Source organism: Mustela nivalis, assembly GCF_964662115.1.
Source record: "Mustela nivalis genome assembly, contig: HAP1_SCAFFOLD_1526, whole genome shotgun sequence".
NCBI lineage: Eukaryota > Metazoa > Chordata > Mammalia > Carnivora > Mustelidae > Mustela > Mustela nivalis.
The window spans coordinates 19,401-36,689 of record NW_028135138.1 but is presented as its reverse complement, the minus strand read 5'-3'; the positions used below and the strand labels follow the sequence as shown (position 1 = coordinate 36,689).

Below are 17,289 nucleotides of genomic sequence, written 5' to 3'. Positions count from 1 at the left end.
GAGCCGTGCGGCGTCCCCGCCGCCCCAAGCCGCGAGCCGAGCGGAGGCCCCGCCGCCCCTAGCCGGGAGCCGAGCGGAGGCCCTGCCACTATGTGATCTGAGAGGCTTGGGCTTCGCACATGCGCTTTGGGCACCTTTAGGCGCTGCCCTTTATGCGCAGGCGCAGACACGCGGGATTCAGAGGTGCGCAAGCGCATTTGTGCTTGGCGTCATGGTTACGGTTGTTAGGTGCTCCAAGATTCCTAACTGTCGCTCGGTTCCTTTGGCTTATCTCTAGCACTGGTGCTGGTGTCTAGAAGCGGCGAAGAGCCGAGCGGAAAGTGGAGTGTTGGTTAAGCCTGTAGGCTTTGCAATGAAGAAGTTTTTTGGTTTCCGGACTGCGAAGGTGCGTTCATCCCCGACCTTAGACATGGAGCTGATGAATGACTTGAGGGCATCGGTTCACAAGGAGGAAGTCACGGAGACCCAGCCCCGGTATAACATCCGCGTGAAAGAGCTCAAAAAGATCCACAAAGTTGCTGTCATGGACAACATATTCAAAATGCAGCGGTTGCTCTTGCGTGGGAAGAACGTGAATAAAAGAGACAAGAGGAAAAGGTAATAGGCATTAAGGGCCTGCTTAGCCAGAGGGAGTCATTTTGTGTTTATGTAGTGAACTTAGATTGACCCCGCCCCTCCCAGAGGAAATTACTTGCAAAGGCTAGATACAGGGGCAGGTCTGGCCAGGTGAAGACATCCAATCAGTAGGGTGCGCATATATCTACTAGGGTAAATTGAAATTCAGTTGGTCATCCATATATCTACTAGGGTAAATTGAAATTCAGTTGGCCATCCGTATATTACTAGGGTAAATTGAAATTCAATTGGTCACACATAGAAAGCCCGGGCAGTTTTCTCTGTGTGTGGCAGACCTAGCATGATTGTTCAGTTTTCTCTGTGTATCACAATCTCATTGGTCACCTGTGTATAGCCCGGCTAAACGATCTCTAGAAAAGTCTGTCAGGCTGGGAGGGGTCTTCTCTTTGCAAGAGATAGCCCTGAGCGGTCAGTTTGATCCTGTCTATCTGGTTGTGGAGCTCCAGGGTATGGCCCACCGGGGAGAAGCTGGAGCAGCCACGCTCCCCAGGGCTAGAGTGGATGCGGGGACGCCCCTTCTCTCCACTGGTAGGTCGCCAGGGGGTTTGTGTCCCCATAGGCAGCCAGGGGGTTTGAGTCCCCCTAGGTGTCCAGGGGCTTCAAGTCCCCCTAGAAAATCCCCACCTGTGTCAGGACCACAGGCCTGCAGTTGTCTTTGTCTTGTTTTGTTGTTGTTGTTGCAGTAGCAGAAATATCTGCTATTTATTTATTTATTTATTTATAATGGTATTAAATACTAATATTGATAATTGGTAATTCTTGATTTTCATATGATCTATAAATCTAAATATCTAATAAAATGAAAAAATAATTTCATTTATTATTTAATATAATGTATATGAAAATATGTCATATATAAATATATATTTATGTATAAGATATATAAAATATATATTATTTCATATATAAAAAATATATAAAATACATAGTGTACAAAAATAAAACTGTTCCTGTTTATTTGAATCCTGAGCTTCCTTTGGCTTAAAGTTTCTTGAACATCAGATTGTAGATTTACTTAAAAAGAATTCTTCGTTATTTTAGTCCTCTTTTCCCATAGTGCTTTCAAGAACTAAAATTTATTTAAATGCCAACCATGTGACTAGAACTGCAGTAGAGCTGTTGTATATATATACCATTATTTCATTTAACGTAAGGCACATTGATTGTGTGATGCCCCACCATATTGTATACCAATAAGAAATCTTTAAAAATTCTGCCAATTATAGTTGTAAGACAGTTTGAATTATAAATCACATTCCCGTGTCAGAGATACTAAAAGGTGACAAAATGAGCCTCCTAGAATCATTGATATATAGTATTCTTGTGACTATTTAAAACATACCTGAGAAATAGGCATAATTGTATCACTTTACCTAATGGGAGTGTTGTCTTTGTACAATAGTAGCAATAGTAACAGTCATAAAAATAATATGAAACAAACTTTGCATAGATCCTCATTTAAGCATGGTGATGAGGTCTTGTGAGATAACTATCCTTTACTTTATTTTTATTAGTTTTTAGTAATCTCTGTAGCCAACGTGAGGCTTGAATTCATGACCCTTGAGGTCAAGAGTCACATGACCTTCAAACTGAGCAAGGCAGGGAACATGAGATAACTGTTTTTCTCTCCACTATTTTGATGAGGAAATTGAGGATAAGGCTGAGCCATAACTATTAAGCTTAAATCCTATTAAACCCAGGTTGAGCTGAATCCTGAGGTCAAGCTCTACCTCGTCAGATAGCCTGCTCTTTTATTAGTATGGTGAATGATCACTAATAAATACTGTACTTTCTTCAAAAGAAAATGAAATCTTTGTTTTTGAGTCAAAGGAATAAGATGCTACTTAAAGTTTACAATTACATGAATTAATTGCATGTTTTGAAATCGTGCACTATAATTTCCTAAAACATTCTTTCACTTTCATAGGACGCCTCTCCATCTGGCCTGTACCATCGGCCATGCTGACATGGTAGATTTTCTTGTAGAGAGGAAATGCAAGCTTGACCTCTATGATGGAGACTGTAGGACTCCTCTAATGAAGGTGTGTGGTAGCAGCTGTGTCTGCCTGAGATGGATTTGATTTAATTACTTAGTATGAAAATCTATTGCAATTAAGTGTAACTAATTGTTTGTAGCATGCTTGCTTTAAATTCCCAGAATTTACACTCTGTTTCTTGGGATACTACTGACAGGCTGTACAATACCAGGAAGAGGCATGTGTAACTATTCTTTTAGAACATGGTGCTAATCCACATCTTACGGATAAGTTTGGCAATACTGCCCTCCACTATGCTGTTGCTGGTGAGAACACATCAATAGTAGAGAAGCTGATTTTATTCCATGCAAATATTGAAGCAAGAAACAAGGTACATCAACATTATTTATAAAGTATTTGAAATTTTAAAACATATATATATAAATTTTTTAGCTACAAAACATTTATTTACATATTTATTCCTATATGTAATAAATAATAAATACTGAATTCTATACATCAAGTCCTGTACCAGGGAAACAACTCCAAAGCCAGGGCAGGGAGGACTAGAGAACGATGAAGCCCATGGAAAGGGCAGAGTTCTGTTTCCCAGCCGCCCTTCCACCCCAGGAGGAGAATCTTCCCATTAGTGCTTGGGAGTGGATGGTGGGCTCAGAGCCCACAAAGGCTTGAAGGCCTGATGGGGAATGAGATGATGATGGAGGCTGGGTGCTGTGCAGGGGCTTAGGAAATGGGTGCTGCTGGGAAGGGGTGGGAGACCATGACCTAGTGGGGTAACTTGGGTGAGTGCGAGTGGGAGGAGAAAGCAGCAGGTTGCAATCCCTGGGCACTCCAGGCCCCAAGGTTCTGAAGATGAGAGCACGGGGATCGGGTCCTGACATCCTCCAGGGGCATCTACTTATGCTCATAGCCACTCTGCCTGCCATGTCCCGCACTGGGGTCTCCCATTTCACAGAGTAGTTCCTGCTCAGCATTGTGTAGGTCCTCAGGGTTAGTAGCTGTGCATGGGGAGTCGAGGGGGACCACACTCACTCTTCCATTTGTTATTTCTTTGACATGCCTTACCTCCTACCACTGCCCTTAAGGAAGCACTGTTGGTTGACATAGGGTCAATTTTTCATACGTAGAAGCTCAAGCATTCCCTCAATGAAAATATTTTGAAATAACTTCATTGTCTAAGATTTCACTTTATTTTTATTTTTTGATTTTTTTTTTCTTGAGTGCACTTTTTGGAAATACATTTTTGTAGGGACTGTAAAGAAAGAAAGCAGGAAGAAAGCACATATACAGACTTATAAGAAGAGAAGCATGTTCTTCACATAGCAAGAATTTTTATGCCTCTATGCTTCTAACCCAAGTAGTAATTCTGAGTAATTTTACATGGAATATGCCTTATTCTGCTCTAAGACTATGATCTAGTTATAGGGATAGAGAAGTGATCTATGTTTCTATCATTCAGTTGATATTAATACTAATCTTTGATACATTTTCATTCTTAAATGCAGCAATTATCTACAATTGATTATAGTTATTAAGTTTTTGTTGACCCAAGTGTTGGTTTTCTTCAAGTTTTGAAAGAGGCCGGCTTTGGCTAACAGTGCTGTAAACTGTCAGTTAATTATTCGAAGTTTTAAGATTTCACTTTAACGAACTTTTTTTTTAAAGAAAGATTTTATGTATTTGAGAGAGAGCATGAGAGCAAACACACATGAGAGGGAGGAAGGGCATAGGGAGAGGGAAAAGTAGGGGAGCCTGATGCAGCGCTGGATCCCAGGACCCCAAGAACATGACCTGAGCCAAAGGCAGATGCTTAACTGACTGATCCACCCAGATGCCCAAGAGCTGCTCTTTTAATTTAGAGTCCATCTCCTTAGTGACCCATTTGGAGCAAGAGAGCCTTATGTTGACATCTGGGATCCTGATACCATTGACAGAAGAGAATCAAGCATGTTGGTATAACCTGGAGAAAAGCTTCACCTTTATTGGAAAGCTCTCGACACTGTATCCCTGAAACTAATTTCTGAAATGTTAATGTTTGCCATGAAAGTATTGTCAAATGGGGATAAGCAAATTTAAACCGGTTTCTTTTGCACTAGAGATAATGTGCAGTTCTGTAATATTTCTCAAACATAAAGGAACATTGAATCTTTCTATTGAGGCACAATCCTCACCTTCCTGCAAAGTATATGTTCTTTGGAATATAATTTAAGAAACACTACACCAGAGATAATCATTTAGGCTGTTAACTCAGTGAAAATACTTTAAGCTTTTAGAGCTATGTTTTAGAGTTTGGAGATATAGAGATAAAAAATAGTCCCTTCCTTCAAGAAGCTCTTGGTTTCGATGGGTGCAATAAAATAAGTAGTGTATACAGTGATAAATACTGTGAGAGAAGCCGAGATTCTTGGAACTGGTCAATGTTTGAAGTAAGATTTGGAGAATGACTACAGTTAATCTGTTGAAGAGGTAGAGGAGGACTATTTAACTGAATTTATTTTATTTTTCTCAAAAATATTTATTTATTTGAAAGAGTGAGAGTGGGAGAGAGAAGTGAGCATAGGGGTGGGGCAGAGGGAGAAGGAGAAGCTGACTCCCCACTGAACAGGGAGCCTGACGTGAGGCTGGATCCCAGAACCCTGGGCTCATGACCTGACCTGAAGGCAGACCCTCAGATTGAGCCACCCAGGTCCCCTGTGGAGGGCTATTGCAAAGAGAAGGAGCAGCTGATGAAAGGGGGTGGTGAGGGGGGGGGGAGGGAGGGTAGGGGTAGTCGCAGGGGGTGGGGAAGATGGAGGGCTGGGGAAGTTGGGGGGTTGAGAGTACTTATATATGTGTTTAAGGTTAGAGGATACTTTATAGGTTTTAAAATTCAGTATGGAAGTATGTAATTTTGTAAATTACAAATTTTTTTTTCACTTTTACAGGTCGAATTCACACCATTTTTACTTGCTGTAATTGAAAACAATCATGAAATGGTGGAATTGTTAATTAGAAAAAAAGCAGATGTACATGTGGTTGATAAGTTTAAAAGGTACAGTAGTTGTGTTTTTTTTTAACCGTATATTGTCCTAGGGTGGTATAATTAAGTCAGAAAGAGTAACATAATAAGAAGAGGATTAATTTATAATTATATAGTGAAAATGTCAACATGTCATCAGTTAGGCAGAAAGCAATTATTCTGATGGGGCAACATGAAGAACAGTATACACAGAATTTATATTCCTTCCTATTATTGACTGATGTGATCTGTAGTCCTTTTTTTTCTGCCATATGATTTTATGTTACCTAAAAGGGTTTCATATTAGTTTTATTATAAAGTGTGCACTCCTTTTATTTTATGACACAATATTAAACTTCTTAACCCTTTTATAGTATTTTTTAGAAACTTCTACTTAATATAAATTCTCCTTAAAAGATGCATATTAAACATAAATAGGAGTTGTTTTATCTTTTGGATGACTCCTTGCTTTAAATTTTTTTTTAAAGAATACTGATGTTAGGTGATCCCTAAGTGATTATTAATTACTATTACCAGATAGGGTGGGCTTATCATCCTTTTTCATGTTATATATATATATATATATATATATAGAGAGAGAGAGAGAGAGAGTTTTCATTGGTAAGGGTAGAAGGATGAAAGATAACTTTCATCAAATAGATTTTTCTTTTTGTGAGTACAAATCATAGGTTGATGATAAAGAGAAAAGAGATGGACTTTAGATAGACACAAGACTAGGTTTAATTCCTTTCCTACTTGCTGGATATGTGACTCTGATACGTTCTCTGATATGAAAAGAAGGATAATATATCCTTCAAGGGTTGTGTTTTAAATAATATTTTATATATATAGTATTTAATTTACTGCCTAACCATGCTTATTTTAGTACCATTAACTGCAACTATGACTCTTTTATTACTGTTAGTATGAATGCTGTTATTTTAAGCCTTCAAGTAGCGTTTTTGTTTTTTTTTATTTTTAAAGATTTTTTTTTTTTGAGAGAGAGAGAGATAATATGAGCAGGGGAAGGGGTTAGAGCAGGGAGCCAGACATGGGGCTCACTTCTAGGACCCCAAGTTCATGACTGAGCTGAAGGCAGACGTTTAAATGACTGAACCACCCAATCACCCCTGCATATAACTTTTTTTAAAAAAGATTTTATTTATTTATCTGACAGGCAGGGATCATAGGTAGCCAGAGAGGCAGGCAGAGAGGGAGGGAAAGCAGGCTCCACACTGAGCAGAGAGGCCAATGTGGGGCTCGATCCCAGGACCCTAAGATCATGACCTGAACTGAAGGCAGAGGCTTAACCCACTGAGCCACCCAGGCACCCCTGCAAATAACTTTTTATACAGACCTGTCCTCTAGAAGACTTGGAAATACACCGAATCAGCTTAAGGAAAAAAAATGGGGAATTCTTTTTTAAAATCTTCACTCGTTCAGTTAAGTGACTTCAGCATAGTTTCTTGTTCATCAAATGACTTTAAACTAGCAACTTCTACTGTCATACCCAGGTGGGACAAGAGGCTTCTCTTTTGCCTTTTAATTTTAGCCATGGAGGTAATTTACAAAGATAAACACTTGAAGTTGTTAATGGTCAATTCTGTACTGACAGGAAAGATATTAACCTGGTAAAGTATATGAAATTTGCTGTTTAGATAACCCTAAGTTCCTAAGGGTGAAGTTATGTCTCTGTTATTTTAGAACAGCCCTCATGCTTGCTGCACCCTCTACATCTCCAGATGTAGTCAGGCTTCTTCTTCAGCAAGGTGTTAATACCTCTTCTCGAGATGAACGTGGATGGACGGCAGGAGACTATGCTCTTTTTAGTGGATTTGATGGGTAAGTGTTTACATTAAAATGTTAGTTATTACTAAAGTGAAGTTTAAAATAATTGAACTCTTAGTTCTTATGTAACAGATGAGCGTTCGTAGTTTGATTCCGGCAATTTGGGGACTGTAGTGAGTTAGCCCATGTCACTTGCCAGAAACCAAGACAAAGGCTAGACTAGTCAGCATTAAAAATGAGTGTGGGATTTTTTTTTTTTTTTAATCTCACGACTATCGAGACCTTTATCTTTAGGGACCCTAACTGTATCTGTTTCATTCCAAGGATAACTGTTATGCATGGGGTACAAAGAATGTTACATTTGTGTGTTTACTCCTTCCTGCCTCCCTCCCTTCCTCCCTCTCCTCCCTCCCTCTCCTCCTTTCCTTTCTTTGTAGATTTCAGTTATAATTATTTCAGAGAGGGGCAGAGTAGGGACAGAGGAAGAAGCAGATTTCCTGCTGAGCAGGGAGCCTGATGTGGGTCTCAATCCCAGGACCCCAAGACTGTGACCCGAGCTGAATGCAAATGCTTAACCAAGTGCCAAGTGAGCCACCTAGGTACCCCAACATCACGCCCCCCCAACTAGTTACTTGGGTCCTGAGATGCTCAGTTTAGTAGAAAGCCCTATCCTTTTCCTTGAGGGTTATCTCCTATTCTTTCCCCTTTGAATTTTCCAAGAACCTAAAGAGTTCCCAAAGACCAAAGAGACCATCCTCTTTCTTCAAGTCATTTGGAGGGAAAAAAGGACATTCTTATCATTGCCTTGTTTCCTTTGATTCTATTGCTGCAATATTGCTGTGTGGTGCCTTCTTGACTCAGTGGGTTAAGCGACTGTCTTTGGCTCAGGTCATGATCCTGAAGTCCCAGGATTGAGTCCCCCCAGGTGGGCTCCCTGCTCAGAGGGGAGTCTGCTTCTCCTCCTGACCCTCCCCCCTCTCATCTTCTCTCTCTCCCTCTCTCATTTTCTCTCTCAAATAAATAAATAAATAAATAAATAAATATCTTAAAAAAAGAAAGAAAGAAAAATATAATTAATTATTTGTGAGAGAGAGAGAACAAGAGCATGAGCATGAGCAGGGGGAGAGGTTGAGTAGGGAGCCAGATGTGGGGCTCAATTCCAGGACCCCAAGATCATGATGGAGCTGAAGGCAGACACTTAAATGACTGAGCCACCCTGGCACCCCTGCAAATAACTTTTTATACAGACCTGTTCTCTAGAAGGCAATTTTTTCCCCCTGCAGTCTGGTTATGATTGACCTTTGCTCCCAGGAAGCCCTTGCTGATCCACATTCCCCAGTCTCCATGGTGACCCACAATGAGACTTCAAAGTCACAACATTTTTTAGTTTACGACATATGCTTATATGCTCAGCTGTTATTCCAAGGCACCAGCACCCTGTTCTGGCTGCCGGGCCCCCTGGCTTTAGCCACAAACACCCTTCCCTTCACACTCAAAAGTCTTACGTGAAGCCCATATGTTCGTGCAGACCTTCATAATGAAGTACCACTTGAGGATTTTGCTTGTCTATCCTGCTAGCAGATGATAGTTGGGACCCTTCTAAGCTGTTAAAGAGGTTCAAATAATGCTACAGGAAGAGCCTGGGCTTTCCTTTCTCCTTTGTTACTAGGCCTGTATCTCAAGCCTGATTTAAATCCTGCAGAGCGCCTTTTCTTATGAGGTGATGAAAGGTGTCATACTGACCTTCTTGGAGTGGTGGGCATCATCTTTCCCAAGAGGCCATGTTTTGGGTAAAATATTTCATTAAATCCTCTTAACAACATTGTGAAATAAGGCAGTAAGATGCCTGTTTTATAGAGGAAGACTTGAGATAGAGAGAAGTGGCTCCTCCAAGAGCAAATAGCTGTGGTTAGAGAGTTAGGACCACTGAGTTCAAAACACGTTCCATTATGGCAAGCTAACACTACTAATTGCTAAATTACTACTTCATGACTAGTTCACCTTACTTTGAAGTATATGGGGTATTTTAAGTTTTGATATTAGCTCTGATATTATTTCAAATACACTTATGAATTTGATATATTTGGTAAATATTTTTCATATCAGTATTAAAATAGTAACGTTGTCTATCACCCTTTTTATATGTAGCAATCACCAAACAATTGCCAAACATACAGAAGAAAGACTTAAAAATTTTTCGCAAAATAACAACCCAGGTAAGACTTTTCAGAGTGAAGTACTTTTGGTGGTCACATAGATGAAGTCAGAGTAAAAAAGTTTTGATAAAGAAAGAACAGTGGGAAAAAAAAAAAAAACCTGAATGTGTAAATTGTATAAGTTCACTTTCTTGCTTTCTTTCTCTTTCTCTCCCTCACCTCTCAATTTTACTTATTTGACAGAGAGAGAGAAAAGTGAGAGAGCACAGGCAGAGGGACAGGGAGAAGCAGGTTTCCCACTGAGCAGGGAGCGCAATGGGGGGCTCAATCCCAGGGTCCAGGGATTTTGACCTGAGCTGAAGGAGGATACTTACCCAACTGAGCCACCCAGGAGCCCCTATTTTTTTTTCTTTCTTAATATCTTTCTATTGTTTTTTAAATTTCTTTTCAGTGTAACAGAATTCATTGTGTATGCACTCTACCCAGTGCTTCATGTAATACGTGCCTTCTATAATACCCACCACCTGGATCCCCCAACCTCCTATTCCCCACCCCTTCAAAAGCCTCAGATTGTTTTTCAGAGTCCATAGTCTCTCATGGTTTATTTCCCCCTACAATTTCCCTCAACTCCCTTCTCCTCTCTGTATCCCCATGTCTTCCATGTTATTTGTTATGCTCTAGAAATAAGTGAAACCATATGATAATTGACTCTCTCTGCTTGACTTATTTCACTTAGCATAATCTCTTCTAGTCCCGTCCATGTTGCTACAAAAGGTGGGTATTCATCCTTTCTGATGGAGGCATAATACTCCATAGTGAATATGGACCGCTTCTTCTTTATCCATTCATCCATTGAAGGGCATCTTGGTTGTTTCCAGTGTTTGGTGACTGTGGCCATTTGTGCTATGAACATTGGGGTATAGATGGCCCTTCTTTTCACTACACCTATATCTTTGGGGTAAATACCCAGGAGTGCAATTGCAGGGTCATGGGGAGGCTCTATTTTTGATTTCTTAAGTAAACTCCACACCATTTTCCAAAGTGGCTGCACCAACTTGCATTCCCACCAACAGTGTAAGAAGGTTCCCCTTCCTCCACATGCTCTCCAACACATGTTGTTTCTTGTCTTGCTAATTTTGGCCATTCTAACTGGTGTAAGGTGGTATCACAATGTGGTTTTAATTTGCATCTCCCTGATGGCTAGTGCTGATGAATATTTTTTCATGTGTATGATAGCCATCTGTATGTCTTCATCGGAGAAGTGTCTGTTTATATCTTCTGCACATTTTTTGACATGGTTATCTGTTTTGTCTGTGCTGAGTTTGAGAAGTTCTTTATAGATCCTGGGTACTGTCATTTGCAAATATCTTCTCCCATTCCATGGGTTGCCTCTCTGTTTTGTTGACTCTTTTCTTTGCTGTGCAGAAGCTTTTGATCTTGATGAAGTCCCAAAATTTCATTTGCACTTTTGTTTCCTTTGCCTTTGGAGACATCTTGAAAGAAGTTGCTGTGGCCAATGTTGAAGACATTACTGCTTATGTTCTCCTCTAGGATTCTGATGGATTCCTGTCTCATGTTGAGGTCTTTTGTCCACTTTGAGTTTATCTTTGTGTACGATGTAAGAGAATGGTTGAGTTTCATTCTTCTACATATAGCTGTCCAATTTTCCCAGCACCATTTATTGAAGAGACTGTCTCTAAGCCAGCATTAACCAGATCCCCAAAGCCAGCAAAGACCCCACCAAAAAGGAGAATTTCAGACTGATATCACTGATGATTATGGGTGCTAAGATTCTCAACAAGATCCTAGCAAATAGGATCCAACAGCACATTAAAAAGATTATCTACCATGACCAGGTGGGATTCATCCCTGGGTTGGAAGGATGATTCAACATTTGCAAATCAATCAATGTGATAGAGCAAATCAATAATAGAAGAGGTCCTCACAGTTGATGCAGGAAAAAGCATTTGAAAAAACTCAGCATCCATTCCTGATTAAGACGCTTCAAGTATAGGGAGAGAGGGAACATTCCTCAACTTCATAAAATCTGTCTATGGAAAACCCACAGTAGATATCATCCTCAATGGGAAAAAGCTTGCAGCCTTCCCGTTGAGATCAGGAACATGAAAAGGAGGCCCACTCTCCCCACTCATGTACAACATAGTATTAGAAGTCCTAGCAACAGCAATCAGACAACAAAGAGAAATAAAAGGTATCCAAATTGGCAGTGAGGAAGTCAAACTCTCTCTCTTCGCAGATGACATAATACTTTATATGGAAAACCCAAAAGACTCCATCCCCAAACTACTAGAACTCATTCGGCAATTCTGTAACATGGCAGGATACAAAGTTAATGTACAGAAATCAGGGGCTTTCTTATACACTAACAATGAAAACACAGAAAGGGAAATTAGAGAATCAATTGCATTTACTATAGCACCAAGAACCATAAGATACCTGGGAATAAACCTAACCAAAAAGGCAAAGGATCTGTACTCAAGGAACTGCAGAACACTCATGAAAGAACTCGAAGACACAGAAAGATGGAAGACCATTCCATTCTCTTGGATCAGAAGAATAAACATTGTTAAAATGTGTATACTGTCTAGAGCAATCAGAAGGCCATTCTGATCAAAATTCCATCAGTATTTTTCAAAGAGCTGAAGCAAATAATCCTAAAATTTGTATGGAATCAGAAGAGACCCCAAATTGCTAAGGAAATGTTGAAAAAGAAAAACAAAACTGGCTGCATCACATTTGATTTCAAGCTTTACTACAAAGCTGTGATCACCAAGGCAGCATGGTACTGGCATAAAAACAGACACATAGACCAGTAGAACAGAGTAGAGAGCCCAGATATGGACTCTCAACTCTATGGTCAATTAATCTTCGACAAAGCAGGAAAAAATACACAGTGGAAAAAAGACACTCTTTTTTTAAAAATTTTTTTAGTTTATTTTCAGAAAAACAGTATTCATTATTTTTTCACCACATCCAGTGTTCCATGTAATCCGTGCCCTCTATAATACCCACCACCTGGTACCCCAACCTCCCACCTCCTTAATATCTTTCTTAATAATCCAGTATTCAGAATTATTTAAGAATTTAAATACTGTCATGAACAATAAGAACAAATCCATGAGAGAGACTGGACTCCAGGAAATAAACTGAGGGTTACGGAAGGGAGGGGATTGGGGTATGCGGGTACTGGGTGATGAGTATTAAGGAGGGCACGTATCGTGATGAGCACTGGGTGTTATACGCAGCTAATTAATCATTGAACACTACATCCGAAACTTACGATGTAGTATATGCTGGCTACTGAACATAATTTTTTTTAAAAGTACCTCAGTGTGGACAACAACAAAAAAGGAAGTTAACTTTAGGCAATTTAAAATACAAGACATTATTGTTTGAAAAGAAATTCATTATTATAGTCATGACCCCTAAAATCCCTTATATCTTTGTGTCAATAAGAGAAAGATTTTTAAGTTAGTATGTTTTATACTTCCTCTTTAGGCATATTAAAACAAATTGAACTTGTTATGTAAATGGATCTTTTAATTTTTTCAAGTGGATTACATTTAGTAAATATTACATAGTGATTTGTCTCATTAAAAAAGGAGCTATCCTTAAAAACTGGGAACTCTACAATACATTCGTGGTACCATAAACAAATGGCAAAAAATATGAACTGGAAAACTTAGCTAGTATGCAGCAATACCAGGACCCTGGAATCATGACCCAAGCCGAAGGAAGAGGCTTTAACCCACTGAGCCACCCAGGCACCCCGGGATAGTGTAATTTTGTTAGAACATGATACTCTGTTGCCATTAGTAAAGAGATTATCATAATAAAAATTCAAATGGGGCAGCTGAGGCTCAACAGATTATACTAAAAGCAGAAAAATGATTCACAATAACAAAAATGCTACCATTTGTCCCTACATATGGCACCTAGTGTTGTACAATCTGAAATGCATGAAGAAACATTTAATTTAGTAGACTTTTATCAAAGAAAATCTGTAGGTTGGTTCGGTTTTGCAATTTACTCATTTTCATTTGTTCACTTAGCAAATAACTATCAAGTGTCTTTTAGCTACTGTCACTCTGATGTCGAATACAGACATTCAAAAAACACAATCCTTGCCCTCCAGGAGTTTGTTATTATCATTGTCATTTTTATTATCTACTCTATTTTTACTACTTTATTTTAATTATTTAGTTTATTCCGTGCTTACTATGTGCCAGAGCCCCTTCGTGTTTATAATTCTCATTGTTAGGTTTTTATTCGTATTTAATATGTAAGTCAATAGTATGCAGACTGAGTAGTAAGTTTGCCAGGTAAATAAGCAGAATAACCATGTTTAACAGGAGGAACGTCCATCAAGATTACATGTTTTGCAGAGGGAACAGCAGTGCAGACGCTCAGATGTATGAGTGAACTTTGGAGCACTTATGAGCAGTTCAGTTTTGCTGGTGCAAAAAGTGTGCTATGGGAATGGTTGGAATGAGTGAATACTTAGCTAAGGCAAGCTAATGAAAGTTTTTCAGTACCATAGAAAGGTGTAGATCTTACCATGTAGACCTTGGGAAATTTATCAGGTTGAATGCTTTAAGCTGCAAATAACAGGTGACTTATAATAGTGACTAAAACAGGGCCACCTGGATGGCTTAGTCAGTTACACGTTGACTCTTAGTTTTAGCTCAGGTCACAGTCTCATGGGTCATGAGATCAAGCCCCACATCCCACAGGGCTCCATGCTCAGCATGGAGTCTGCTTGACGATTCTCTTCCTCTGCCATTCCTCCCATTTGTGCACTCTCTCTTGCATGCGTTCACTCTCTGTCAAATAAACAAATCTAAAAAAAGCAAACCAAACCAAACAGTGACTAAAACGGTCAGAACCAGAATTCTTTTGATGGTTCAGTGATGTCTCCAGGATGCCAGTTGTCTCTTTTTAGCTTTGAGGTTGGCAGTATTTTATATGTCCTTTCCTGATTGGCTAATTAGCAACAATATCCAGTGACTGGAAGGACTGTTTTAATTTATATGTTTCTTTTCTTTTCTTTTTTTTTAAGATTTTTTTTATTTATTTGACAGAGAGAGACAGACAGAGAGGGAATACAAGCAGGGGGAAGTCGCAGAGGGAGAAGCAGGCCTCTTTCTGAGCAGGGAGCCTGATGTGGGGCTGGATCCCAGGACCCTGAAATCATGACCCGAGCTGAAGGCTGACGCTTAACAACTGAACCACCCAGGCTCCGCTATATGTTTCTTAAAATAGGAAGAAAACTCCGAGGCTTGCAGCAACTTTCCTCTAACATCTTATAAGCTAGGTTATATCACATGCTTGTTCCTAAACCAGCCACTGGTAAACCAGGTACTGTGATTAGCTTAGAATAATCTTTTTTTCTTTTGAAGCTACGGTAAGGCGGCTTCGTGTTTGGGACAATAAATATCCAAATAAAGTTGTGGTTTTCCAGCAAGAATGAAGACTATGGCATGGTTATTGGGGAGGGAGCCAGCAGTACTTGATGGAGCAGTACTTCACTGGAGAATGTGAAGCAGAAGGGTAACAAGATTAGATTTGAATTAGGGTCTTCTGGTTGTGGCACAAAATAGTGATCACCAAGATTTTTCTCTAAAGGGCCAGATAGTGAATATTTTAGGCCCTGTGGTTTTTCAACTACAACTACCACTATAGTGTGAAAGCAGCTGTAGCAACACGTAGGTGAATAGCAAGAGCCAACCATCTGGTTCTGTAAATAAAGTTTTATGGGGGCACAGGCACATGACTGGTCTGACTTGGCCTGTGGCCATAGTTTGGTCAACCCTCATGTGGAGGATAGATTGGAAAAAAACCATGTAAAGAGACTGGAAGATAAAGGACGCTTATATTTCCTTAGTCTAGTATCAGTCCATTATGAAATGTTCACTCCTCTATACTCAAAAAGTCAGGAGGCTCAATTTATTCAATTTACAATGTTGTTCTTTTCTAGGCCTTATATCTTTCTCATTTTTTAAAAATTTAAAACTTTTCAAAAGATTTTATTTATTTGAGAGAGAGCACAAGTGGGGCAGAGGGGCAGAGGGAGAGGGAGAAGCAGACTCCCCATTGAGCAGGGAGCCTGGAATGGGGCTTGATCCCAGGACCCTGAGACCGTGACTTGAGGGGAAGGCAGATGCTTAACTGAGTCACCCAGGTGCTGCCTTTCCCATTTGTTTTGCTTAAAAACTTTTTATTCATTTAATAAATAGCAATACTAGTTGGTGGGGTTATTTTTTTTCCCCTTCTGGAAGTCCTCAATTAAGAGCTCATGTTTGTGTAGGGCAGTGGCAGGGGAAATATAAAGCAATGATAGAAAAGAAGTATAGTTAATACAGTTTCATGATTATTGAATGTAGAAAGAGGAGAGAGGGGGATGCCTGGGTGGCTCAGTCATTAAGTAGCTGCCTTCAGCTCAGGTCATGATCCCAAGGTCCTGGGATGAAGCCCCACATTGGGGTCCCTGTTCCATGGGAAACTTGCTTCTCCCTCTCCCACTCCCCCTGCTTGTGTTCCCCCTCTCGCTGTCTCTCTGTCAAATAAAATCTTAAAAAAGGGGAGGGGGAAGAAGAAATCGTAGAAGAGTCATATCTTTCCAGGTTGTGCACTAACATTTAAACTTGCCCATGAAGAATGAGTAGGACTTTATCGGAGTGCAGTGGGAATAGGGAAGACCAGGGAATTTCTGTATATGTTGAATTTGATGGAATATCCATGTAGAATATTTTTAGTAACTGGATAATTGAATACTAGGAGTTTCTAGCTGGAGACAGAGCCTCAAGTTTGTAGGTGCTGATTTGAAATAAATTGATTAGAATTATTAGGCTAAGTCATAGCTTGGACAAAGATTGAGCTTGTCCATGATGGAAAACATATAGAAATAGACGAAGGCCAGTGAACAAAGCCTGGCAATACCAGTATATAAAGTGTGGATGGAGGTGTAAGACTTGGTAGAGAAGACTGGGAAGTGGCTGGGGAAACTTAGGAGAGGAATTAGAGGAAATGTTGTTGAAAAATTTGAAAAAAAATATTTCATGGAGTATTAATTGTATCAAAATCACTAAAAAAAGTTGGATTTAACTTTTAAAAGTTCTTTGGTGGTAACCTTTTCAAAAGAACCATTTTTGAGTTGTAAGGTCTGTTATTTATGTGACTGGACTATTCTGTGTTCAAATATGGAAAAATAACACAACAAGTGTTATTTTTTCTAACTGCAGTATCTACCTGGACAGGGTCAAGGGGATATGGTCTGGCCTGGTGAGTAGACTGGCCAACATTTTTCCATAATTGTCAAAACCTAGGGGTCAAGTGTGAGGAAAAGTGTTGTCTTTCTTACCTGTTTTGTGTAGAGATACTTGAGCTTTTCTTCAAGTCCCTGATACACTCTCGTGGATGAATACTAGGACAAAAATCTGGAAGCAATAGGCAGGAAGCCGCTGTCAGGCCCTATCTCTGAAATGGAATCACGATGCAGCTGTCTTTTGACAGTTTTAAATTTGATCAGAAATACTTTATACAGACCTGCAGTTTGGGAGAAACTGACCTCTGTTAAGTATTTTATTGCAGAAAACTAGTATAATATCAAGGAGGAAATATAAGGTGATATGCTGAATATACCAGTTGTCACTTGCTAGGGATTCTGTGTCAGTAAAAAATGTCAGTACTGGAC

The 17,289-nt window shown here is 39.7% G+C and overlaps 1 protein-coding gene across 1 annotated transcript in view; it reads left to right on the top strand.

Annotated features, from left to right (window-relative positions):
* The first annotated feature begins 235 nt into the window (after positions 1–235).
* Positions 236–17,289, top strand: part of LOC309857910 (ankyrin repeat domain-containing protein 26-like) — a 33,571-nt gene continuing 16,517 nt past the window's right edge. Inside the window, exons 1-6 of the mRNA XM_082750629.1 lie at positions 236–597; positions 2,564–2,678; positions 2,830–3,003; positions 5,558–5,664; positions 7,336–7,473; positions 9,568–9,635. Of these exons, the coding sequence (XP_082606755.1) occupies positions 353–597; positions 2,564–2,678; positions 2,830–3,003; positions 5,558–5,664; positions 7,336–7,473; positions 9,568–9,635 (847 nt within the window). The 5' untranslated portion in view covers positions 236–352. The remainder of the gene's footprint in view (positions 598–2,563; positions 2,679–2,829; positions 3,004–5,557; positions 5,665–7,335; positions 7,474–9,567; positions 9,636–17,289) is intronic.